Genomic DNA, 25,016 nt, shown 5'->3' on the forward strand with positions numbered 1-25,016 from the left:
TGGACCGACGATCTGGTAAAGGTCGCGGGAAGAGCCTGGATGCGGGCAGCGCAGGACCGTTAATTGTGGAAAACCTTGGGGGAGGCCTTTGTCCAGCAGTGGACGTCATTTGGCTAAAACGAACGAACGAACGAGGCGTAACTACATATATTCAACAATAGACAGATGAAGGTATACTCACCACAGAGGGCGGCGTCAGATAAACATTATCCCTCAATTCCGGCGCGTTGCACTTCATGAGCGTGGCGTAGAGCGTGGCGCTGACGGCCGTGTCGGTGTTGTGGGTGTCTAGGAGCTTCTTAGTGCGAGCATAGTCTTGCGTCGAGCGCAGCATACAAGCCACGCTTAGGGGCGTGTCCTTGTATAGGATCTCTTCGGCGCATTTTTGGACAACTGCAATGAAAAAGTCAAGTATTACTTAAGACTACCCCAACTCTTTCCGTTAATAACTTAAACTTTAGCTAGGATTGTAGGGCAAATCAAACAAAGAGGGCGTGCACCTGCAGTGAAGACTAAGGCCCAGAGACGGTGAAACGCAACTGCAACGAAACTGCAACTTTCTAATGATTCCTATGAATGAAACTGAAACTGAAAGTTTCAAACTGGTCGCGTCATGTGTGGTCTCTCAACGGACGCTATGGCAGAAACTTAGATGCAACTCAAAAGTAACTAGCAGTTGCAGTTTTGTTGCAGTTGCGTTTCACCGTCTGTTCTGGGCCTCAGCTTTTTTTAAAATTCACAACGAGGAAGCTCTTGGCCTGTATCTCACCTGATGGTAAGTGACGATCAGGCCGAAGGTGGAAGTTTACCAGGCTTAAGGCCTTAGCGGCCGCAGCCTAGATGGCAGCCCTCGAGTTTGCCTCGATCAAAATGGTGACATCATCGGCGTAAGCCACCATGCTGACCCTATGTCATTCGCAATCACAGCAAGGCATCCACTAGACTATAGCAGGGTAGGGTAGGTAGACTCACCCGCGGGCGCGGCGTGGTGCAGGCAGGCGTGCGCGTAGTAGCAGCCTGAACGGATCGAAGCATCTCCGAAGCAAATGACTGGGCGTATTTCGAGTTTTTCCCTGATCGTCATCGTAGATGAGTTGACAGGGAAAAAGCCTAGTCTATTCCGGACTGCCTAGCTAGTCGGTTACCAGGACTGAGGCCTCAGCCTAGATGGCAGCCCTCGAGATTTCCTCGATCAAAACATTATTGGCATAAGCCACCATGCTGACCCCCCCCCCCCTGGCAAAACGTTCCAAAGTATAGAGTAGACTCTGGGCAGTGTACGCGCTCGTCACTACTGACTTGACGGCCTCTGTGGTCTAGTGGTAAGACTACCTACTTCAGACGCAGAGGTCCCTAGTTCGATTCCCAGTGGGGGCAGATTTTGCTGTTCGGTTTGGTTGGTGGTAGGGCTTGTTTTAAGTCCGCTTGGCTAGCTACCACCATCTTACCTAAGTCTGTCGCCATAACAACAATGTTAACAGCATTGTTGTGTTCCTGCAGTTAGAGGTAATATTGTTTCTCCGTGGTTGAGGATTCCGGGTGAAGCTCGCTTCCACCTTTGGCCTGATCATCACTTACCATCAGGTGAGATACAGGCCAAAAAAAACTCACCCGCGGGCTCGGTGGCGGGCGCGGCGTGCTGCAGACAGGCGTGCGCGTAGTAGCAGCCTGAACAGATTGAGGCACTTCCGAAGCGAAAATTGGGGGTCTTATTCACCAGGCTTAAAGACCTCGGCGGCTACAGCCTAGATGGCAGCCCTCGAGTTATTCTCGATCAAAATGGTAATATCATCGGCGTAAGCCACCATACTGACCCTCAGGAATTGGCAATCGCAGCAAGTAGGGTTGCCAGGTCCAAAAACACAAAAGCCGGACTATGTGCTTCATTTGGCCGGACATTTTACCCTAAAAGCCGGACGGGGGGGGGGGGGGGGGGGGTGTAATTAGTGAGCTCACGAGTGAGTACTATCATCATCAACGTCCTGGTGCGTGCGTGCCTTATTCTGTGGTTCGGCTTTCACCTGGCGCGGACTTTCGCAGCCAAATAAAAAGCCGGACATCGGTTATTTTGGCCGGACACGCAATCAAAAAGCCTAACTATGTCCGGCTTTATCCGGACGCCTGGCAACCCTAGCAGCAAGTCATCCCTTAGACCAGTCTTTCCCAAAGTGGGCGATAACGCCCCCTTGTGGGCGCTGCAGGCTTAAAGGGGGGCGGTAAGAGACCCAGGAAAAAAATCGGGACGTTGTGTAGAGGCTTGGGAGGCGTCATCTACTAGGAGGATTCTACCGACTAAACTCGACTCTCGACTACAAAAATGGGGGGCGCTAAAAAATAATTTATTCTCAAAGTGGGCAAATCCCACCACCACCCATGGTTCTTCCTGCCTCACGGCGTACGAACCGAATCTCGGGAGAGCGCGCAGGTACTTGCTCAGGGCTCTTTCCCCGGGCGCTTTGCTTGACTCCCTACAAATTTCTCTTATCCTTGTCCCTTCTCATTGTCAATTCTCCCCCTTCTGGGGCTTGACACCACAAATACGGTACTTCGCGTCGGGCTGCTAACATTGATGAATGTCATCACTTCTTCTCATAACTTCGCCTGATTGTGTGCCAGGAGTGCGCGAACTCGCGCGAACTCTCAAAGTGGGCAGTAGACTAAATAAGTTTGGGAACCGCTGCCTTAGACGGTAGGGTAGGGTAGGTAAACTCACCCGCGGGTTCTACGGCGGGCGCGGCGTGGTTCAGACAGGCGTGCGCATAGTAGCCAGCCAGCAGACGCGCGGCGGGCGGCGGCGCGGGCGCCGTGAAGCGCGCGTACCCGTAGCACGAGCCCGCCGCCGCGTGCTGCGGGTACAGCGAGCGGTAGAACTCGGGGCAGTGGACGGTGCGCTCGTCTGGGTCCTCTGATGAGGACTTGTCACTGGAAAAACGAAGATGTTTCTTCAGTTTTGAGAGTTCATCTTATATTCAATTCATGTAGGTATTCAGTTAAAGCTAAATAAGTATTAAGTTATTTAATAGTAACCAAAATTGTTTATTTATAGAGTCTGTATTAGAGGAAGGCGCTAATGACTGCGACACAGTCTTTGACTACTGCAGTCATTAACGTTTCAATTTGTCTATAATATTGTAATAGGCTACAAATAAAGTTTTATTTTGAAGTTTTTATTTATAGTTTTGAGAGTTTCTCCAAGATGCCTTCGTTCAACCAACAGCTGGACAAAAAGCCTCTCCCGAGGATTTCCATATCGACAGGACCTGCACTACTCGCATAATGGTGCTTCCAGAGAACTTCATGTTTCGTCGTCAGATTCGTACTTTACATACGATTAAAAGCGACGGTTCACGGAGTGAGGGGCCTGCCTACAATACGTCTTTCGGTCCGTCGTAGCTACTTGAGAACTTTTCCGCCCTAACGGCAAATGCGTTATTTGGTGATTCTCGGAATTTCTCGGCTCTTTTCGGGCGACATAATTAGCTTATTCGGTGAAGTTAACGGAGATACTAAGAATTAGTTTAGGTATCACTAATTACCAATTACCTTAAAAAATTTAGCGTAGGAAAGTTTAAGGCTTGATTTAATTATCTAATTATGCAAAAAGAAGAATATTTACCTCAGAAGGAACTTGCTCTGAATGGAGTCGAGCAGATACGTGAACAGCGGCGCCTTCTTGTCGGGCTGCGGCGGCGCCACCAGATCCTTCTTCTCTATGACGGGCTATGATCAGAAATAAAGCTGAATTTCCATAACAAGATTATTCCCAAAGCCATTAAAACTTAACATAAACTCCAATATCTAAGAGTTTAGTGTCTTTTTATTTCTTTTTAATGAATGAAATTAAAAATATTTTATTGAATGTTTTAAATATCAGATTATGAATTATGATACTAAATACAAGCTGGCGACACAGAAACGGAGCTGGTAGTTATATCTCTAGTTTATAAAAAAAATGTTAAATGTAACGCGACCTCTGCGGTTAATGCTCGCATTCGAGTTTGGCGGGCTTTATTTTACAACTCACGGGCTCGCGCGCTCTGCCGGCGCGCTCTCACCAACGGTCGCCGGCGTCTTTTCTAAATTCGACCTTATTGCCAGTCCGCCCACGGCCGCGACGCGTGATTATTACTCTCCCAATATTTCGGTGTTTGGATATTGTTTTGACTGATATAAACCAAGTTTCATGTACATTTCGTTGTGTTAAATTGACAATATACTTGTTGATGATCGAATTGTGCCTACGAACTTATTTCACGACCCCGAGACCAACTTAACAAGTATTACAGTGACGCCCAACTTGCGGGGCACGTTCAACACAAAGTGTAAACAACGAAAGCCTTTCGACATTTACTTGAAGAACCCACTCTTTCTATCGTCTCAACATGCCACCGAAGAGGAATGCCGCGAGGACCGCGAGAAACGAGGGATCGGACTCGGACGCAGACTACACTGACACCGAAGCGAACCGGACAGTGGTTTCCTCACCGAACGTCACCATGTCGGAGGAAATGCTCCAGAACCTGGTCTCCAGCATCACCAGGAGCCAAGCGGAATCCAGTCGTACGCTGATAGAGAGCATCCTGACTGGTTACAGAGGCCAACATTCGCAAACATCATCGCCACAACCCGACTCACAGCGCCCGGGTAACTTCGCGAAGTGCACAGCGCGCTTCGACGGAAGGTCAAAGAACGCGGACGAGCTCGAAGCATTCATTGATGCCATCGAAGTGTACCGCGAATGCACCAACGTCAGTGACGAGCACGCCCTGCGAGGGCTACCGATGCTGCTGGTCGGAGAGGCCGCCGTGTGGTGGCAAGGCGTGAAGTCGTCGGTGACGTCATGGACCGAAGCCCTACAGCGACTTCGAGGGATGTTCGGCGTGCCGCGACCCGCGTATAAAATATTTCGCGACATATTTTCCGCCGAACAAAGTGACGAACGAGCCGATGTGTTTGTGAACAAAGTGCGCGCCTTATTATCAAAGTTACCGTACGTAGTGCCCGAAGCAATGAAGCTAGACATTGTTTATGGACTTTTAGATCGTAGAATAAGAAAACGAGTGCCTCGTGACGCTGTGGACGGGCTGGAACAGCTGATATGTAAAGTCAGGTTGGTAGAAGAGTCGCTGGCAGAGGTGAGTTCTCACGTGGATAATAATAATAGCGCGAGCCCCGTTAACCCACCAACTGCGCGATGCCGCTCGACCGCGGCGGGCCCGAGTGTTAACCCGTTGCATGCCGTAAACGACCCCCCCGAATTCATTTAGTCGTGAATGTCGTGATGAAGTTTTTCTCGATTCGTGTAGTGAATCCATGTCGATGAATAACCCGCGAGTTTTAAATGCGAAGTATAGCGATAGTGAGGGGAAAAGGCGCGTTCGACCCAGGTGTAGTTACTGCAAACTTTTCGGCCATACTAAAGATAACTGCCGCAATAAAGAAATTAAAAGTGACGTAACTACATTTGAGTCGAACGATAGTAATGTCCTACGTTGCTACGGATGCGGTCAGCTGGGAGTAGTTAGGTCAAAGTGCGATAATTGCAAAGGCGCACCCGGTCCGAGTAGTACGAGTAAATCGGACTTTAGTACGGCCTATGTCATAGACAGCGACGACGATCCGAGACCGCTGATAGAAATTCAGGTCGTAAACCGAACGGGGGTGGCAATTATTGACACGGGGGCCACACACTCTATCGCAAGCCCCGTGCTGTATAATATGTTACGCGAGGCAGGTGTTACATTTAGGGAATCCAAACGTATCGTAGGGCTTGCAAATGGATCGCAACACCTACAGACGACGCTCGAAGGCGAGGTCAATGTCACCTTGAAAGGTCGTATAATACCTACCGCGTTCTTGGTGCTACCACACGCGCGAACAAGAACCCTATTAGGAAGAGATTTTATAACCAAAGCTGGTATCCTGCTGGACTTATCGCAGAGCAGCTGGTGTTTCAACGATGGGCCGCGACGTTGGCATCCGTTCATCACCAGCTTCGAATTATCTACCACCGGCAAGGCAGAGCTGATGAAGGTAGAAGCAGCAGACCGGGTACTTCAGGGGAAGGTAAGGCCTAAGGGCGTATCAAGACCGACGATGCAGCTGAGTACGTGTATAGTGCACGGAGCCAGCGGCACTCAATGTGTTAACGGTCGGAGCGACCGGAAACCCCCTACGATATCGCCTCCCGATGGTTATTGCCCCGGGGCAGGTTCAATGCAGGGGGAGGCTCCCGGAAACCCACTTCATCCATGTTGTGCCAATGTTGATTTAGCTTCTTTTAGTAAGAACCAAATCGAGTACCCAGAGTCACGTGACATGCTGCCATCCGACGTTCCGTCTAGGGGAAGGAGAGGGCCCTACAAGGGGTTCCATAATGTAATTGAGGTCATCAACCCCGCTGACGAAGCACGTCATATTCATTCCGCGCGCTATTATTCCGCTGGCGATTTATATCGACGAAACCGATTTCGTCATGTTAGGGAGGCCGCGAGTACTGCATACTGGCCGGAGGAACACGCAGGAAGGTATCGCGTCCCACAGCTGACCCCGTCCGTAGGCGATGGACCGCCGAAACGGCTCAGTCAGAGGCATAGGCGTAGTAGACCCAAGGTATCATTTGCTGACCTTGACGCGAGGGCGCTATGTCTTGGTCAGAGGGGGAGGTTGTAACGCGACCTCTGCGGTTAATGCTCGCATTCGAGTTTGGCGGGCTTTATTTTACAACTCACGGGCTCGCGCGCTCTGCCGGCGCGCTCTCACCAACGGTCGCCGGCGTCTTTTCTAAATTCGACCTTATTGCCAGTCGCGCCCACCGCCTCGACGCGTGCGAACGAGCTATCGTTTTTATGTTTATTAATGTAAATATCCATTTGTCAACGTTTCTTCATGTCTGCTGATAAGGTTCAAGAAAATGCTCTAAAAATACTTATAATTTTCAATGTAACACAAATCACTTACTGTGGTGATAGCGTCGTCAAATTCATCATCGGTGGAAGGCCAGCGCTCGCTCAGGTGTGGTTGCTCCCTCAGAGCTGCTGCCATTGGTTGCAAATCTTCGAGCTCGAGTGCCAGTCTGTAAATGAGAACATGTACATATCAAAACTCATGTTTTGTGCCAGTAAAAAAATAAGTGGTGAAAAGCCCGGTCGTGAGCACGTAGAATATTGTCCAATGACCCCAAGCTACCCATCCTTATCGCTCGCGCGTAATTATGTTGCTGTCGCGCTCGCACACTCACTGCGGGCGCCCGTCGCACAGTCGCGACATTGGACAAAATTCTACGTACTCGCAGACCAGACTATAATAAGGAGTCGATACAGCTCCACGTGGCCGAAGATCTGATGTTGCAATAATGTACAAAGATAAGGTTCTCGAGTGGCGACCACGGGCTGGAAGACGTAGCGTGGGCAGGCTTCCTACTAACTGGACCGACGATCTGGTAAAGGTCACGGGAAGAACCTGGATGCGGGCAGCGCAGAACCGTTTATTGTGGAAAACGTTGGGGGAGGCCTTTGTCCAGCAGTGGAAGTCATTTGGCTGAAACGAACGACCGAAGATAAGGTAGTTATTGCCGGGGCGTGTGTAGAATGAAACTTGCTTCTGAATGTATTGTAACTTCCTAATTTTTTATATTTTAAACCGGCAGACAGTGGTGACTGAGTTTGTTGCGGCGCTTCTTCTCAGCACTTGCCAAATGTTTGTCTCGAAGCGCTGGTAGGGCAAAAAAAGAATGAGACATGTATAGGCTCCTTAAGAGCATTTGACGATTTGTAAGTACTAATTTATTTAGTCTATACAAATAAAGATAATTTTGATTTTGAAAGAAGACTTACGAGTATAACAGAGGTCGTAAGCACGCAGTCTTTTATCCCGTCTGTGGTTTGATGCCATGCCGCCGGCGTCGAGGTCGTCGCCGCCGCGTACAGTGGTGCCCTTAGTGACTGACCATTAAGGGCACAACAGTACGAAGCGGCGCGTATTGCAGTGCCAAGCGTGAGTCCACCGACACATCTTAAGGAAAACACTAGAAATAACAACGTTATACCAAGAAAAAATCGAGACCGTTGCATTGCTTAGCTGAAAAACGCCTTATGTAAAACAACAACATGAAATTGAACTAACGCCCATTAGCAGAATTATCTATTGTCCTCCTCAACAAAGAACAGCTGACAGCGCGGGCGCAGCTGCCAATAAGGCTACCGGCGCATATCCAAGTCTCCAAGCGCGTGCGCCATTTGAGCTAGCATAGTTTGTATTGCTTAAAGTTTAAGAATACTTTGTTCATACAATGCATTAACTGGTTAAACTGCATTACCTTGCGCCGCAAGCAAATACCGGCGTGTATCAAGGTCAGCGTGTGCGTGCACAACTCTCGCTACGTGTGCAAGCAGCGCGTCCACAGGCGCGTTGTGTAGCTCGGCCAGCTGCCGCACTTTGTGAGCTAGCATAGTTTGTATTCCCTGTTGTTTAACAATATTGTGTTCAAGTCTTACCTGGTCGTAAGCACGTCCTCCAGCCCATCAGCGGGTTGATGCGCAGCCGCCGCCGCAAGCAAATACCGACGTGTGTCAAGGTCAGCGTGCGCGTGCGCAACCCTCGCTACATGCGCTAATAGAGCGGCCGCGGGCGCATGGTGCAGCGCCGCCAGCCGCCGCGCCTTACTAGCCCCTAGCTAGCTAGACAACCCACTTGAGCTAGCATTAGTTTGTATTCTCTGCTCATTAACAATGTCGTGCTCAAACAGTCTTACCTAGTGGTTAGCACATCCTCCAATCCGTCTGCGGGTTGATGCGCAGCCGCCGCCGCAAGCAAATACCGGCGCGTATCAAGGTCAGCGTGCGCGTGCGCAACCCTCGCTACATGCGCTAATAGAGCAGCCGCGGGCGCGTGGTGCAGCGCCGCCAGCCGCCGCGCCGCATAGTTTGTATTCCCTGCTCATTACCAATAACGTGTTCAAACAGTCTTACCTAGTGGTGAGCACGTCCTCCAACCCGTCTGCAGGTTGATGCGCCGCGGCTGCCGCCAATAGGTACCGGCGCGTATCAAGGTCAGCGTGCGCGTGCGCAACTCTCGCTACATGCGCTAATAGAGCAGCCGCGGGCGCATGGTGCAGCGCCGCCAGCCGCCGCGCCGCGTCAGCTAATACACCTAGTTTGTATTGCCTACAGTTTCAGAATACCTTATTCAGACAATGCATTACCAGGTGGTGAGCACATCCTCCAATCCGTCTGCAGGTTGATGCGCAGCCGCCGCCGCAAGCAAATACCGGCGCGTATCAAGGTCAGCGTGCGCGTGCGCAACTCTCGCTACATGCGCTAATAGAGCAGCCGCGGGCGCATGGTGCAGCGCCGCCAGCCGCCGCGCCGCGTCAGCTAATACACCTAGTTTGTATTGCCTACAGTTTCAGAATACCTTATTTAGACAATGCATTACCTAGTGGTGAGCACGTCCTCTAATCCATCAGCGGGTTGATGCGCAGCCGCCGCCGCAAGCAAATACCAGCGCGTATCAAGGTCAGCGTGCGCGTGCGCAACCCTCGCTACATGCGCTAATAGAGCAGCCGCGGGCGCGTGGCGCAGCGCCGCCAGCCGCCGCGCCGCGTCAGCTAATATACCTAGTTTGTATTGCCTACAGTTTCAGAATACCTTATTCAGACAATGCATTACCTGGTCGTAAGCACGTCCTCCAAGCCATCAGCAGGTTGATGCGCAGCCGCCGCCGCCAACCGGCGCGTATCAAGGTCAGCGTGCGCGTGCGCAACCCTCGCTACATGCGCTAATAGAGCGGCCACGGGCGCATGATGCAGCGCCGCCAGCCGCCGCGCCGCGTCAGCTAATACACCTAGTTTGTATTGCCTACAGTTTAAGAATACCTTGTTCATACAATGCATTACCTAGTCGTAAGCACATCTTCCAGCCCATCAGCGGGTTGATGCGCCGCGGCCGCTGCCAACAGATACCGGCGCGTATCAAGGTCAGCGTGCGCGTGCGCAACCCTCGCTACATGCGCTAATAGAGCGGCCGCGGGCGCGTGGTGCAGCGCCGCCAGCCGCCGCGCCGCATAGTTTGTACTCCCTGCTCATGAACAATATCGTGTTCAAACAGTCTTACCTAGTAGTGAGCACGTCCTCTAATCCATCAGCGGGTTGATGCGCCGCGGCCGCTGCCAACAAATACCGGCGCGTATCAAGGTCAGCGTGCGCGTGCGCAACCCTTGCTACATGTGCCAGCAATGCCGCCGCGGGCGCGTGGTGCAGCGCCGCCAGCCGCCTCGCCGCATAGTTTGTATTCTCTGCTCACTAACAATATCGTGCTCAAACAGTCTTACCTAGTCGTAAGCACGTCCTCCAACCCATCAGCGGGTTGATGCGCAACCGCCGCCGCAAGCAGATACCGACGCGTATCAAGGTCAGCGTGCGCGTGCGCAACCCTCGCTACATATGCGCTAATAGAGCAGCCGCGGGCGCGTGGTGCAGCGCCGCCAGCCGCCGCGCCGCGTCAGCTAATATACCTAGTTTGTATTGCCTATTGTTTCAGAATACCTTATTCATACAATGCATTACCTAGTGGTGAGCACGTCCTCCAACCCATCTGCAGGTTGATGCGCAGCCGCCGCCGCAAGCAAATACCGGCGCGTATCAAGGTCAGCGTGCGCGTGCGCAATCCTCGCTACATGCGCTAATAGAGCAGCCGCGGGCGCGTGGTGCAGCGCCGCCAGCCGCCGCGCCATAGGTCCTAGCTAGCTACGCTGCCCACTTGAGCTAGCATAGTCTGTATTCCCTGCTCATTAACAATATTCTGCTCAACCAGTCTTACCTGGTCGTAAGCACATCTTCCAGTCCATCAGCGGGTTGATGCGCCGCCGCCGCTGCCAACAGATACCGGCGCGTATCAAGGTCAGCGTGCGCGTGCGCAACCCTCGCTACATGTGCCAGCAACGCCGCCGCGGGCGCGTGGTGCAGCGCCGCCAGCCGCCGCGCCGCGTCAGCTAATATACCTAGTTTGTATTGCCTACAGTTTCAGAATACCTTATTCATACAATGCATTACCTAGTGGTGAGCACGTCCTCCAACCCGTCTGCAGGTTGATGCGCAGCCGCCGCCGCAAGCAAATACCGGCGCGTATCAAGGTCAGCGAGCGCGTGCGCAACCCTCGCTACATGCGCTAATAGAGCGGCCGCGGGCGCATGGTACAGCGCCGCCAGCCGCCGCGCCCTACTAGCCCCTAGCTAGCTAGACTACCCACTTGAGCTAGCATAGTTTGTATTCCCTGCTTATGAACAATATTGTAAACAGTCTTACCTAGTGGTGAGCACGTCCTCCAGCCCGTCTGCAGGTTGATGCGCCGCGGCCGCTGCCAACAGATACCGGCGCGTATCAAGGTCAGCGTGCGCGTGGGCAACCCTCGCTACATGCGCCAGCAGCGCCGCCGCGGGCGCGGAGTTAACTAGCATAGTTTGTATTCCCTGCTCATTAACAATACCGTGTTCAAACAGTATTACCTGGTCGTAAGCACGTCCTCTAACCCATCAGCGGGTTGATGCGCAGCCGCCGCCGCAAGCAAATACCGGCGCGTATCAAGGTCAGCGTGCGCGTGCGCAACTCTCGCTACATGCGCTAATAGAGCAGCCGCGGGCGCGTGGTGCAGCGCCGCCAGCCGCCGCGCCGCGTCAGCCGCCGCGCCCCAGCCGGCCGGGCCCGCATTAATAGCCGCGCTGCCCACTAGTTGCAACACGCGGGCTTCCCTGCGCAGGGAATATAATAATGAGGGTTTTCGCGAATGAAAGATCCGCTAGATGGCGGGACCTGGATGTGGGGTCTGACTGCTGCGTGATTGGTGGATTTTGCAATATCTGTCAATGTCATGTCAAAAATAACCAATCATGCAGCATTTGGACCTCGCGACTACGTATTGCCATCTGGCGGATTTTTCATTCGCGAAAACCCTCATTGACACCAATCGTCAGCTATAGTTGTTGCAATTCACGAAGGCGAGTGAGCTTTACATGTGTGGTGGCTCGCTATTGTTCGGTTTTCTAAAGTTTTGAACTTGTGCATGTACACGTACACACACAAGTAAAGCTCACTTGCCTTCGTGAGTTGCAAGAACTATGATCAGTTGTTGCATTGTAACAGTTACATCGATCCTTTTATTTGATCAATTATAAAAATTACACACTGATCTTGATTCAAGCTACAATAGAAAAGATGCAATTCGAATGATATAATGATGTTGATTTTGAACGCAAATAGAATAAGCACACAAATATTCGTATTGTCATGAACAAGTAAAGGCTTTAGATACATTTTAATATTAGACAGTGGAATAGACACACAAATACGGTTGTTAAAAATTCGATACATTTCAAATTAGGTAGTAGAATAGACACACAAATACGGTTGTTAAAAATTCGATACATTTCAAATTAGGTAGTAGAATAGACACATAAATACGGTTGTTAACAATTAGATACATTTCAAATTAGGTAGTAGAATAGACACATAAATACGGTTGTTAACAATTAGATACATTTCAAATTAGGTAGTAGGATAGACACATAAATACGGTTGTTAACAATGAGATACATTTCAAATTAGGTAGTAGAATAGACACACAAATACGGTTGTTAAAAATTCGATACATTTCAAATTAGGTAGTAGAATAGACACATAAATACGGTTGTTAACAATTATATACATTTCAAATTAGGTAGTAGAATAGACACATAAATACGGTTGTTAACAATTAGATACATTTCAAATTAGGTAGTAGAATAGACACATAAATACGGTTGTTAACAATTAGATACATTTCAAATTAGGTAGTAGGATAGACACATAAATACGGTTGTTAACAATGAGATACATTTCAAATTAGGTAGTAGAATAGACACATAAATACGGTTGTTAACAATTAGATACATTTCAAATTAGGTAGTAGGATAGACACATAAATACGGTTGTTAACAATTAGATACATTTCAAATTAGGTAGTAGAATAGACACATAAATACGGTTGTTAACAATTAGATACATTTCAAATTAGGCAGTAGGATAGACACATAAATACGGTTGTTAACAATTAGTTACATTTTCGAATTAGGCAGTAGGTAGACACACAAATATGGTTAGTAATAATTAAACACATTTCCAACAGTGATGTAAACAGATTTTAAAATTAGGTAATAGATTAGATACACAAATACTTACGATTAATAACAATCAGATACATTTCCAGTGATCTAGTTGACAGTACATCAAGCTAAACACAGCGTGGCATCTTATACAATTATTGTAACAGAGGTTACTTTGCAACGAATTTCTGGTCTTATGTGCTGACTATACATAGATTTCAAAAGTAGGTACTAGTAGAAATAGACACACACATATCAGTCGCTTCGAACCAGCTGACGCGCCCTCTTTATTCTGTAAAGAACAAAATGAAGAGGGTGTGTCAGCCAATAACAGAATTAGCTTATCTTCTCATTTCTTCAACTAGCTCGCTCCACCAGCGGAAAGGTTCTAACACATTCCTGCAGAATAAGCGCGCATGGAACACACTTCTACATGCGCGCTTATTCCGTAGAAATGGGTATAGACCTTTGTCTTCGAATCTTCTTTCTGGAAGCTTCTGATGTGAGATTCTTAGCTTGAGCGGGCTCATCTTCTACTAACACATGAGTGGAAGATGAGCCGGCCCACGCCAGAAAAGGTCTTCAAGTTTTTTCTACATAAGATGTTTGTTCTCTTCTGCCGCGCAAAGGTCTAGCACATTCATACAGAATAAGCGGGCATGGAGTATTATACATCTCTACATGCGCGCTTATTCCGTAGAAATGGGAAACACCTTTAAATGTCCATTGATTGATGTGTTGTCTTCTTCATATAATGTCTTTCGCCTTTATGCCTGAAGCCTGAAAAGATGTTGATCTTGGCGCTTACGTTACCCATAATACAATTTAAAAAAGTTACAATGGATTCAAACAAATCGTGAATGAATAGTATCCACGGGTACACACTTTGCTACTAACCTCAAATGTTCGTCATTGCCAGACACTCGCAGGAGCTTCGCCAGTTTGAGCAGCTTGTGACTCGCCAGATAAGCGTTAGGGTCCGCTTTCAAGCAATCTTCGATCAGCGTCATCCGGTCCTCGCATAGACGAACTAAAATTAAAAATGAACAATTGATTTACAGACAACCCATTTCTTTAAACATGGTCTAGTAGATAGACGGAATCATAAAGCTTCAGTAAAGTAAACCTAATTATAGTGCATATATTTTGTAACTTGGAACAATTAATAGTAAAAAAATCCCTGTACCTTGAATAGGAAGAAGGTTCAAATCGAAAGCGCTTAAGATTTGAAGGGATGCAATAAGATCCAGCTCCTCTTCTATCTCGGGATTCCCCTCTTGAATCAATTGCAAGCAACACCTAAAACAACATTAGGTTTCAGCAGTGTTCACAAATGCAGTCAGAGACATCAAATACATATCACCAACAAAATAATTAGTCATTGATGCCTCCGACTGCATTTGTGAACACTAAGGCAGAGTTGTCTTGTTTTTATCTTTTTAGTTCATTTTTACGATGGGTTCTTTTTATTCAATAATTTTATTATTTTTGTAACATTGATATTTTCAGCAGGTCATTTGGTCTCCACTGCAGGAGCACGATGCTTATAATTATACCAGAGGGAAATCGAGGATTTGAACAACTCTCCCCACGATGACCAGACGGGTTAGGAACGACTGATGTTCCCATATTTATTATCCCTTATTCGCTTTTTAAGACGTCCACAATTTTTTTACCACTTACATTGCTCATTAAATTACCATTGAAAAAATTCTACCCCCTTATTACAAAAAGCTAGACCAGTGTTCGTCCCGGTTTTGACATTTTTTGTTATAAGGGGGCTTAGAGTCTACCTACAATACAAGTCGCTATGTCCTTCTGAAAATAGTACCTATTTATCTACATAATAAAGGCGTGTTTACCTCGGCGCCTCGAGCGCGGTGTCGTTGAGCGATGACGCCGAGTTGAAGTACTCGCGCGCTGCGATGGTGACGAGGTGCACGCTGCGAGCATACGGCACGTTGTGCGCGCCGCGCCGAGCGTTCGGCGAGCACGTCAGCACGTCCGAAGCTAGCTTAATGCTGTTCGTATCGCCTGATGATAGCAGAGCGGATGCGTAGATCTTTGAAGAGATTATAACAGTCAGTCAATTAAATGTGTTGTATCTTCTTCTTTCGCATTACGACACTATTGACCCTAAACTTAATTGTGCGACCTTATAACTGAGAAAGCGCTTGTTTAGTTTTGATTGAATTTATTTAGGCAAGAGTGCAAATGACTGTCGAGTTACTGCCACTGTGGAGATTTTAATGCCTTAAAAATTATGGCAATAAAAGTATTCACCTACCTCGTAAACTTCATCCTTGGTGATGCATAACAAGAACAGGTTTGACTGCAGCTCCAGTAAGTCTTTGAGCAGCTCCGCCCAGTCTTGTGGAGACGGCTTCTCACCCCTAAAATAGAACAATTTAAACTTTTAAGTAACGACATCGCAAAAACATGAATAGAGGACAGTATAGAAAGCATTACAATCTTAATATTGGGTACAGTCAAGCCTGTTCATCTCCGCGTGTTTACATCGAAAACAAAACACGCACGATGGCCCACCTACAGGATACTATTCGAGAAGGCCTCACATACGAGCGAACATTGACTCACGCACGCGTATTCTTGTGTATGATGGAAGAAAATAAAGAAAATGGTGTACTAAATACTGTGCAGTATTTAACTGCCTAAATAATAATAAAAACACAGAATGTACTTTTTTAAGTTGCCTCAAGACACTGAGAGGTAAATTAAGTAGTTAATATTATTCATGATAATTCATACTAAATCATGTAGATATTTCCTCCGCCATTTTCCGCAGATTGGCACCTCACGTCACATCATTTTACCGAAGTCAGCCCTATAGCTTCGGCGCAGTGCCGATCACTGACGTTTGTCAACAAAATGGTGCTTGACTCTTGAGACAGGCTAAATTACACCATATTGTTAATGACATTGAGCATACATTTTTTTAAATACCTTCGCGAAGTAAAACTTCTGTACGTAGTACTTATTATTATTCTGTGGTACAGTATACACTTATACAGTGTTTTAAAGGGCAGTATACAACTTACAGTGTGATTGTCTCTTTCAGAGAAATTTCACAAGAGTAAGGCATGTTTTTTTTACAATAAGTGCTATACAATAAAATGTAGTTACAGATTTAAATTTCAGAAACACAAATCATGTAATAGATTCTTCAGCAGGCCGTCTTCAGTCTTCGTAGTTATTAAGTCTGGTAGAACTTCCCCGACGTTGTCCCCCCGTACCAATAAAACCGGGAAAACAACGTCGGGGGGGCCCTTCCGGACAAAATATACACTCCAGCGACGAAATTCTTGAGTCTTCTTCTTCTTCATGTATTTTCTAACTCGTTCAAACATTACCTAAAAAGTATCTATTACATTAAAATTTGTTGTAGGTACATAATAAAGAAACATTTTAAATGTCATAGTTTCAAAGTCCAAATCAAAAATGTCTTTATTTCTATGGTCTATTAAATAGTTTACAAACGTTGTTTCAAATCCTGTTTTTCTACTCCAGAATTGCATTCGGTCCATAGGTATTAAACGTGGATTTTAACATTTAAGGGGTTGGTAAAAGAAAGAAATAACACACAATATTATTAAATCCAACCCCCATCTTTTTGTCAAATTCTCGCAAACTAGGTTTAGACCAATGCGTACCCAATACCAAAACGCTCTCAGTGTAGGTGGCTATAATACAGCATTGTTGCGGAAAAGCGTTCTCGGTATGGGTCCAATAATATTCAATAAATTACCAAATGACATAAAAGAGTTAACATTTCAATTATTTAAAAAGAAATTGACATTACTATTGAAAAACAAATGTTATTATACTATAGACGATTTCCTGAATGACAAATTTTGAAATTTAATATCTCATAAAACATTAATCTGACATTTCTACGCCACATGGCAAAATATGATGGACCTTTATTGTAATAGTTAAGACCTTATGACTGTACCATATTTTAAGAAATAAATCATTTGAATTTGAATTTGAATAACTTATTATTATCGATTTTCTCTGAACTTTAAGACAAGTGATGGTAATAAAGTTGATTAATATTCCAGTCCGAATAGTTTTCTAGAGTAGGGGAAACATGTTTACATGAAAAAATAGATACAAATCAACACGGCAACATATCAATTTTCATTGTTTGGTAGAAACAAATATATCTTCTGGTGGTGGGCAGCCAGCACAAGCATCCCCACTGTTGGCACCCGGGCAATAACCTTCAACCACGGGGACATCAACGGGGGGTAGCCTGGACTGACGTCTTCTTCATTCTTGCTGTTCTTATTCATATTAATCTTCTTACAGTGGTTTAAATTACAGTAAATGGAAACGAGAACATAATATCATAGACATAGAAATATGATAAAGTAATTTGCTTAGTGCCCACTGGTCCTGCTGTGTCTATCAATAAGTGCACAACGAGAAGGTGCTTCCTTTTGTGAACATCCACAATCCACATAAAAATTGTTCAAGAACATAGCCAGTTAAAATGACATTGGACAAAAGGTGGAGGGTAAAAAATTGACTTGAGTGTCGTAGACCACGTCTCGAAGTGCAAGACACCGCGTGTTCGACAAATCAAAGATTTTAGAAAGATATTGTTGGTATTGGCTGGCTAAAAAAGCAGGAAACATGGTCTCTGGCGCTTCTGGGCGAGTCTTAGGGCTTCCGCTAAAACTGGTGCAGTCCTGCTGTCCCCCCTGTTTGGCCCCCCTGGGGAGGACAACAGGATTTCGAAATCCTGGAGCCCCCCCACACACACGTGTCGGTATCGATAAATGTGTGACACTGCCCTGACATGACTGCGCATGCGTGTGACGTATCAACACGCGCGGCGCGAGGCGGGCACCCGTACAAGTTTTAGGGTACGCTAATGGGTAGGATAATGATGGAAACTCACTCGAGAGCCAAAGTCCGGGAGAGCCGTATGATCAGCATCTTGGCCTGCCGGTGCTCGGTGTAGACAGCTCGTAGGTCCTGCAGCGACAGCTTGACGCCGCACCGCGTCATGCGTTCGCAGTCTTTGAGGAGTGGGAGCTTACATTCAGCTGTAGACTATATGTTTTTAAAGAGATGATGTGTACTCACTCGAAAGCCAGGGTCCGGGAGAGCCGTATAAGCTGCATCTTGGCCTGCGGGTGCTCGGTGTAGACGGCTCGTAAGTCTTGCAGCGACAGCTTGACGCCGCGCCGCGCCATGCACTCGCAGTCTTTGAGGAGTTGGAGCTTACATTCAGCTGTGGACTGGTTTAAAGTAAAGAAGGATACTCACTCGAGAGCCAAAGTCCGGGAGAGCCGTATGAGCAGCATCTTGGCCTGCGGGTGCTCGGTGTAGACAGCTCGTAAGTCCTGCAGCGACAGCTTGACGCCGCGCCGCGCCACGCGCCCGCAGTCTTTGAGGAGTGGGAGCTTACATTCAGCTGTGGACTGGTTTAAAGTAAAGACGGATACTCACTCGAGGGCCAAAGTCCGGGAGAGTCGTATGAGCAGCATCTTGGCCTGCGGGTGCTCGGTGTAGACAGCTCGCAAGTCTTGCAGCGACAGCTTGACGCCGCGCCGCGCCATTCACTCGCAGTCTTTGAGAAGTTGGAGCTTACATTCAGCTGTGGACTGGTTTAAAGTAAAGATGGACACTCACTCGAGGGCCAAAGTCCGGGAGAGCCGTATGAGCAGCATCTTGGCCTGCGGGTGCTCGGTGTAGACAGCTCGTAGGTCCTGCAGCGACAGCTTGACGCCGCGCCGCGCCACGCGCCCGCAGTCTTTGAGTGGGAGCTTACATTCAGCTGTGGACTATGTTTTTAAAGTCATAATGTGTACTCACTCGAGGGCCAAAGTCCGAGAGAGCCGTATGAGCAGCATCTTGGCCTGCGGGTGCTCGGTGTAGACAGCTCGTAAGTCTTGCAGCGACAGCTTGACGCCGCGCCGCGCCATGCACTCGCAGTCTTTGAGGAGTTGGAGCTTACATTCAGCTGTGGACTGGTTCAAAGTAAAGATGGATACTCACTCGAGGGCCAAAGTCCGGGAGAGCCGTATGAGCAGCATCTTGGCCTGCGGGTGCTCGGTGTAGAAGGCTCGTAGGTCCTGCAGCGACAGCTTGACGCCGCGCCGCGCCATGCACTCGCAGTCTTTGAGGAGTTGGAGCTTACATTCAGCTGTGGACTGGTTTAAAGTAAAGATGGATACTCACTCGAGGGCCAGGGTGCGGGAGAGTCGTATGAGCAGCATCTTGGCCTGCGGGTGCTCGGTGTAGACAGCTCGTAGGTCCTGCAGCGACAGCTTGACGCCGCGCCGCGCCATGCGCTCGCAGCCCGACACCAGCTTCTGAAGGATGCCCACGCGCCGCACTAGCTCGCTCTCAGAGATGCTGCCATCCCTGTGACGAAAAATAGTGTTATAGATACAGATAGTTTTTGGGTGAATTCGATTTTATTACGGTTTATTTCGAACAAAACTAATAAGCTTGAATGGTATCGCAAATTATATTCAGTAACACGCGTGCGAATCCTTGAATTATTCTGTGGTAAATGACGGCATTGCTCACGAGATGGAGGGAGATCAAAAATGTAGGTACTATGATTTTAACGACGATATATCTATGTGCCGCATATGCTACAGAAGGACAAATATTTTAATTCTCTGTTAAACATAAGTTCTTATCCCTAGGAGAAACGATCCATATCGACTGCAGATGATCATTACTTGTGATCTATCATGAGGACTTCTCGTGCATAAACGTATACGTATATGTTCAAATACATACGACTCCTTGAGGATGGTGTCCAGCATGAGGATGGCCTTCTCGAGCTGGTCGGTGCCGGTGTGCGCGAACAGGCAGCGCTCCACCAGGTCCAGGTGCGTGCGCACGTCCAGCTCGAACTCGTTGGGAGATTGCAGCACCTGCATGAATGATGGTACCCTATAGTACAGCGGTTAAATGGTGGTCCGCGGAACCCTGGGGTTCCGTGGAAAGGCCGCAAGGGTTCCGTAAAAAATATTATCCCACGTTTCGTGACCGACGTTGTTCGCTCGCACCGACTTGTTAACGCACAAGGGAGGGGCAGGGCGGAGTAGTACGGGGGTTTCGCTAGGAAAAGTATAATCAATTAGGGTTCCTTGGCAAAAAAAATGGGAAACCCTGCTATAGTATGTCGACTCAAAGGCAGGCGAAGTTCAGGGCAGAGCAGAATGGGAGCAACAAAGGAATAAGGTAAGTAAGTCTTTGACATCAGGTCCAGGTGCGTGCGCACGTCCAGCTCGAACTCGTTGGGCGATTGCAGCACCTGCATAAATGGTAACCCTACAGTGTGTGGACTCTGATGCTGATAGTAACCCTATAGTGTTGACTCAAGAGGTAGACAAAGCAGTTGAGGACAGTGTAGAAGTAGCAACAAGGGAATAAGATACGTAAGTCTTTGACATCAGGTCCAGGTGCGTCCGCACGTCCATCTCAAACTCGTTGGGAGATTGTAACACCTGCTGCATGAATGGTAACTCTATGGTGTCGTCTCAAAAGGTAGACAAGCAGTTCAGAGCAGAGTATAATAGTAACAAGGGAATACGATCCGTAAGCCGTTGACATCAGGTATATTTCAGATTGAATCCATAAACGGCGTGCAGGCATGTCGTCTAGTAAGCCGTTGACATCGGATATATTTCGGGTTGAGTCCATAAAATGCGCGCAGAAATTGGTACGTCTCGGCGGTTCGATGATATAATGCACCTTATGCTCACGGTATTAGGACTTTATTAGTTGGATGTCTCTTAATATTTCTGCTCAGCGTGGCAGTTAATGTGCATTATATAATACTACTAAAAAGTAAGGGATAAAGATACTAAATCAGCTTTTTAACCCGTCCGATTTGCGTGGGGAGCGCTCCAACATTTACTTCTGGTAAAAAAAGCAAGTTTTTTCTGTCTAGGCGGTGCTTCAGATTACAATGATTTTGAAGTACCCGCTACGTAAAATTAACTAGAGACTACATGATAAAATAAACGTACCAACAGTATCATGGAAAGGTCGTCAGTGCTAATATTTTGGAGGTAGTCAGTGAGCCCGTGGATGCAGGCGGCTTTGTTCAGCGTCAAGTTCTCATAGCGCTTCAGGAACGGAATCACGAACGCCTTCAGATCTGCCACGAACGTCGCTGGCGTGGACTAACAACAGAAAAGTTTGAAGATTATTTGGGAGTTAATAGTGAGATTTCGAATCAGCAAAGTTTTTTTTCCATGTATATGTGACATACCTAACATAACCTACATGGTTTAATAAAAAAAAAACTAACTTAAAGGACACAGGCAACAATCATAGACAATAACATAAAACAAATATAGTTATTAGTTACTAAGAATTTAATTTTGCATCTTATGTCCTTTGCAACAGGGGCGATTTTGCATTAAAAATGAACATTTCTACCAAATATCAACACTTACCATCTTCATCAGCAGCATGCAAGTGTGAAGCGTCGAAAGCTTCTCAATGAACGCAAGCGTCACCCCTTCCACATTAATATCATATATCAGCGTATCCAACGTCAGTAGGTGGAACATGATAAGGTCTAGGCCTTCAACGCCGCCACCGACTGTGGCTAAAGTGACCAAGTGTAGCGCATATGAAGCGAGACCGCTACGTTCTTCGATCTCACGCGCTCGCTTGTTGTACCAGTCCGCAATATCGTGGTCTGTGACCGTGGTCAGAGCTGCTGGGGCCTCGCTCTCGGGCGTCGTGTCTTCTGACCAGTTGGAACTCCATATGGATCTATTTGAAAACAAATAGTTTTAAAAACTAGAAAAAGTAACGTCGAGAAGAGTCCGCCTATATTGTGAAATAAAAATTTTTGGGTTTAGTTATTGACAGTTTTGTGTTGTGTGCAAAAAAGAGTGTCCATGTTCTTATACCATTTTTGTAAAGAAATAGTAAATGAAGAGAAAATAAACCATATGACAGTTGATTTGATCCCTCATAAGCATACAAATGTAGACGGTCTAAAAAAAGTTACGAAACTTCAACTGCTAAAAACTGAGATAAAAAAAGATGGTTAAAAAAATAGTAACCTGAAGATTTCCTTCCTGCACCAATCATGCTCATACTCCGTTGCTTTAACCTTGATAGGAGACTTTTTGTCGAACCAATGTTTGAATGGGTGCTTCGTCGGCAAAAGATGTTGGTACTCCAACGGATTAATTGTCTCTGGCAAGTGCTCCAGTACTGTCAGCTGCATGGCCACAGATTTGATGTTTGGCCATAGACAAGTGAGCGCGTCTATGCGGCCTTCTTTGGCGATCTCTATGGAACTGTGCACGAGGCTGTGGCTGCGAAGGCGGTCGTACTCGTCTTTAGCGTATATTGACTTCTCACTCTTTAGAATCGACTGAAACATTTTTTTTATTATAAATTCCGATGTCTAACCAAGCATTCTTGATACTTTATTTGATATTAAGTGTGATACATACCTCGTATAGCTTCAGGCGTTCTTTATAAAAGAGCATGACGTGACGACACCTCAGCAACTCACTGGTATAAGAATTAAGATCTTCCAGACGAATATCATCGGGGTCCTTCAGATCATCTTCATCACGATCTTTGTTGATCTCTAAAAATACATAAAAATATTGCAGGTAAAGAAAATGCATGTCAATTAAATAGGCCAGAAATACGCAGGGAAATGAAGAGTGACAACTTACCATGTAAAATATGTTCATTGGTTAACTCCAAACCAAACTGTAATAGTTCTTTAGCTGCAGGTAGCGTTTCTGGCAAACGGTCTACACACTGATGGACGGCCCAAATCTTCTTTGATACTTTACTCTAAAATAACATAGCAACTAATTTAGCATAACATTCGATTTCTTCAATTTAACTCTAATAATAATCTAATGATCAATGTAGAAGGTAAGTGGCAACAATTAACTACAATGATCAGCTTCTCATTTGAAAATAAGTAAATGAAAATTAAATCTGTCTCACTATATCTACCAAATATTTATGTAATTGTAACTTTACCAGATATTTTTGTATGGCATCAGTTGAGACAGGATTCTTCCTCCATTGTTGTTGGTAAACCAGGTCGCTGTCCAACTTGAAAGTTTCGGCTAATGTTAGCGCTTCGCTGTAGCTGCCGCTTTCGATCTAAAATGATGATTAGTGTTCAGAAAAAAAGGTTTAAACCTTAAAATAACTTCACTGGAATTATGACTGAGTTAAGTCAACCCCACCAATATAATTATAAGCCTAGCTAGCAGTCTGAACGCCCAGTGTGTTGCCGCCCTTATTCAATCGATTCGTAAGTTCGCGCAGGCGCGCTCAACGACGCAACCCACACCCAGCTCCGATCAGAACCCAAAGGTCAATAATCTCGATACGATTTGGTTCACTATACCTCTCTTGCCATTTAAGCAAATTGTACACTGTTTTTTGCAAAAAAAATTGCTCTTTAATACCATTAATGGATAGTTGACATCAAAACTGCAGAATATGCCACTGTGATTAGTGGCGTGTTGTTCCGTTGGATAGACGTGGTTGTGATCACATTTTTTTACTTTTTGGTATTTATGTAACTTTATGGACACACATTTTAAATTAATCTATAGTTTATAGGTTATTATCTATAATTATTTGTGACATTAAGATTTTTAAACATTTTCCAACACTCACTTTCCTCGAAAATAACTCAGTGGGCGTGGTGCTCTTGACGCCCAGCAAGCGATAGATCCGCGACACGACCGTGATGCGGCGCGGCTTCGGCTGGAAAGTCTCCATGTCCGTGATGGCGTATAACACGGACTTAAGCAGCTCCTTGCCCAATTCGTACATCGAGTCGTCAATGGCTTCTTCTATTTTTACCATTTCCATCTAAAAACGTAATTTTATGAAGTGTGGACAAGGACATCCATTCTCAAATGGACAAAGTAATTAATTTTACGAAATAATATACTTTTTCATTATTTAATTTACTTACACTTTCGTCACTCCTAGACTTCTTAGCCGGCAGCACATTTGATTCGCATTCTAGAGCCATGAACGCTCCATCGTGTGCGCAAGTTACCTGCAACCATAATAACTAAGCTATAAAGCCGTCACTTAAGATCGAATACCACCTCTGTGTGCAGTTTTGGGTCTGCCATAGGACGCATCCCCGGGTTGCGGATAGGGAAACCGGTTTATTAAAGTCATCGGGGTGTACTGGTTTACCAGCGCGGCAGAAACCCAACTACCAAGAAAATAGTATGTAGCCAATGTGTAACAGCCATAGCTGCTCGGTTTTCCGTTACGACTGAATTATGCACATTTTTTCGGAAGGCCTTTGCTGGTAGCACCAGGGGGCTTCTCAAGCTTCACCGGGTAATAGATGAGCGCAGAGGGCTTTCACCTTCAAAAGCAATGACATTATTTAACCTTTTTATAATTCCTATACCTAAAAATAAATTACCTGCGGCGTCCCTTGGAAGAACTCTGGTTTCTTTCCCAGCAAGTTGACCATGTTCTCAATATTGCACACCGTGACGGCGCCGCTGAACCGCGACAATATTATTTCCTGTGAAAAGAAAACACATTTCCTTTAATCGCCGTCCGCACCCACTCATTTGCTTATTTCACTTTAAAACAATTTTTAAAGGTTACACCCATGTATTCTATTTTTTTTTATAATTGTGTTAAAAAGACAAGCTTTCCTGCCGATTTCTTACAAATCTGTGAAATGAGTTGTTCGTAAAAATCTAAAATCTTATTTTATAGGAGGGGTAATAAGGAGACAAAATTAATAAACAGTACAAATTCTTTATTTATATTCCATGTATTCAACTTTGGATATTTCTCCATCAGTTGACACCGGCAGCTACGATTTCTGGAACAGCGTATTT

At 46.4% G+C, this 25,016-nt stretch overlaps 2 protein-coding genes across 2 annotated transcripts in view; one reads left to right on the plus strand and one right to left on the minus strand.

The window, feature by feature from the left end:
• Positions 1-25,016, plus strand: part of LOC135077259 (unconventional prefoldin RPB5 interactor-like protein) — a 250,827-nt gene that overhangs the window by 216,470 nt on the left and 9,341 nt on the right. The gene's annotated exons all lie outside the window — the stretch shown is intronic.
• LOC135076985 (NBAS subunit of NRZ tethering complex-like) overlaps positions 1-25,016 on the minus strand; it is a 43,954-nt gene that overhangs the window by 12,176 nt on the left and 6,762 nt on the right. The window contains exons 9-31 of the mRNA XM_063971548.1: positions 24,587-24,691; positions 24,116-24,202; positions 23,812-24,009; positions 23,161-23,286; positions 22,842-22,965; positions 22,611-22,750; positions 22,212-22,528; positions 21,591-21,915; positions 21,159-21,314; positions 19,921-20,057; positions 19,348-19,533; positions 15,422-15,527; positions 14,997-15,196; positions 14,321-14,433; positions 14,032-14,164; positions 11,613-11,745; positions 11,303-11,466; positions 10,818-11,012; positions 9,896-10,072; positions 6,961-7,075; positions 3,617-3,720; positions 2,714-2,922; positions 182-393 (exon numbers count right to left, since the gene is read on the minus strand). Of these exons, the coding sequence (XP_063827618.1) occupies positions 182-393; positions 2,714-2,922; positions 3,617-3,720; positions 6,961-7,075; positions 9,896-10,072; positions 10,818-11,012; positions 11,303-11,466; positions 11,613-11,745; positions 14,032-14,164; positions 14,321-14,433; positions 14,997-15,196; positions 15,422-15,527; positions 19,348-19,533; positions 19,921-20,057; positions 21,159-21,314; positions 21,591-21,915; positions 22,212-22,528; positions 22,611-22,750; positions 22,842-22,965; positions 23,161-23,286; positions 23,812-24,009; positions 24,116-24,202; positions 24,587-24,691 (3,762 nt within the window). The remainder of the gene's footprint in view (positions 1-181; positions 394-2,713; positions 2,923-3,616; positions 3,721-6,960; positions 7,076-9,895; positions 10,073-10,817; positions 11,013-11,302; positions 11,467-11,612; positions 11,746-14,031; positions 14,165-14,320; positions 14,434-14,996; positions 15,197-15,421; positions 15,528-19,347; positions 19,534-19,920; positions 20,058-21,158; positions 21,315-21,590; positions 21,916-22,211; positions 22,529-22,610; positions 22,751-22,841; positions 22,966-23,160; positions 23,287-23,811; positions 24,010-24,115; positions 24,203-24,586; positions 24,692-25,016) is intronic.

This window comes from Ostrinia nubilalis, chromosome 1 (assembly GCF_963855985.1).
Source record: "Ostrinia nubilalis chromosome 1, ilOstNubi1.1, whole genome shotgun sequence".
Lineage (NCBI taxonomy): Eukaryota > Metazoa > Arthropoda > Insecta > Lepidoptera > Crambidae > Ostrinia > Ostrinia nubilalis.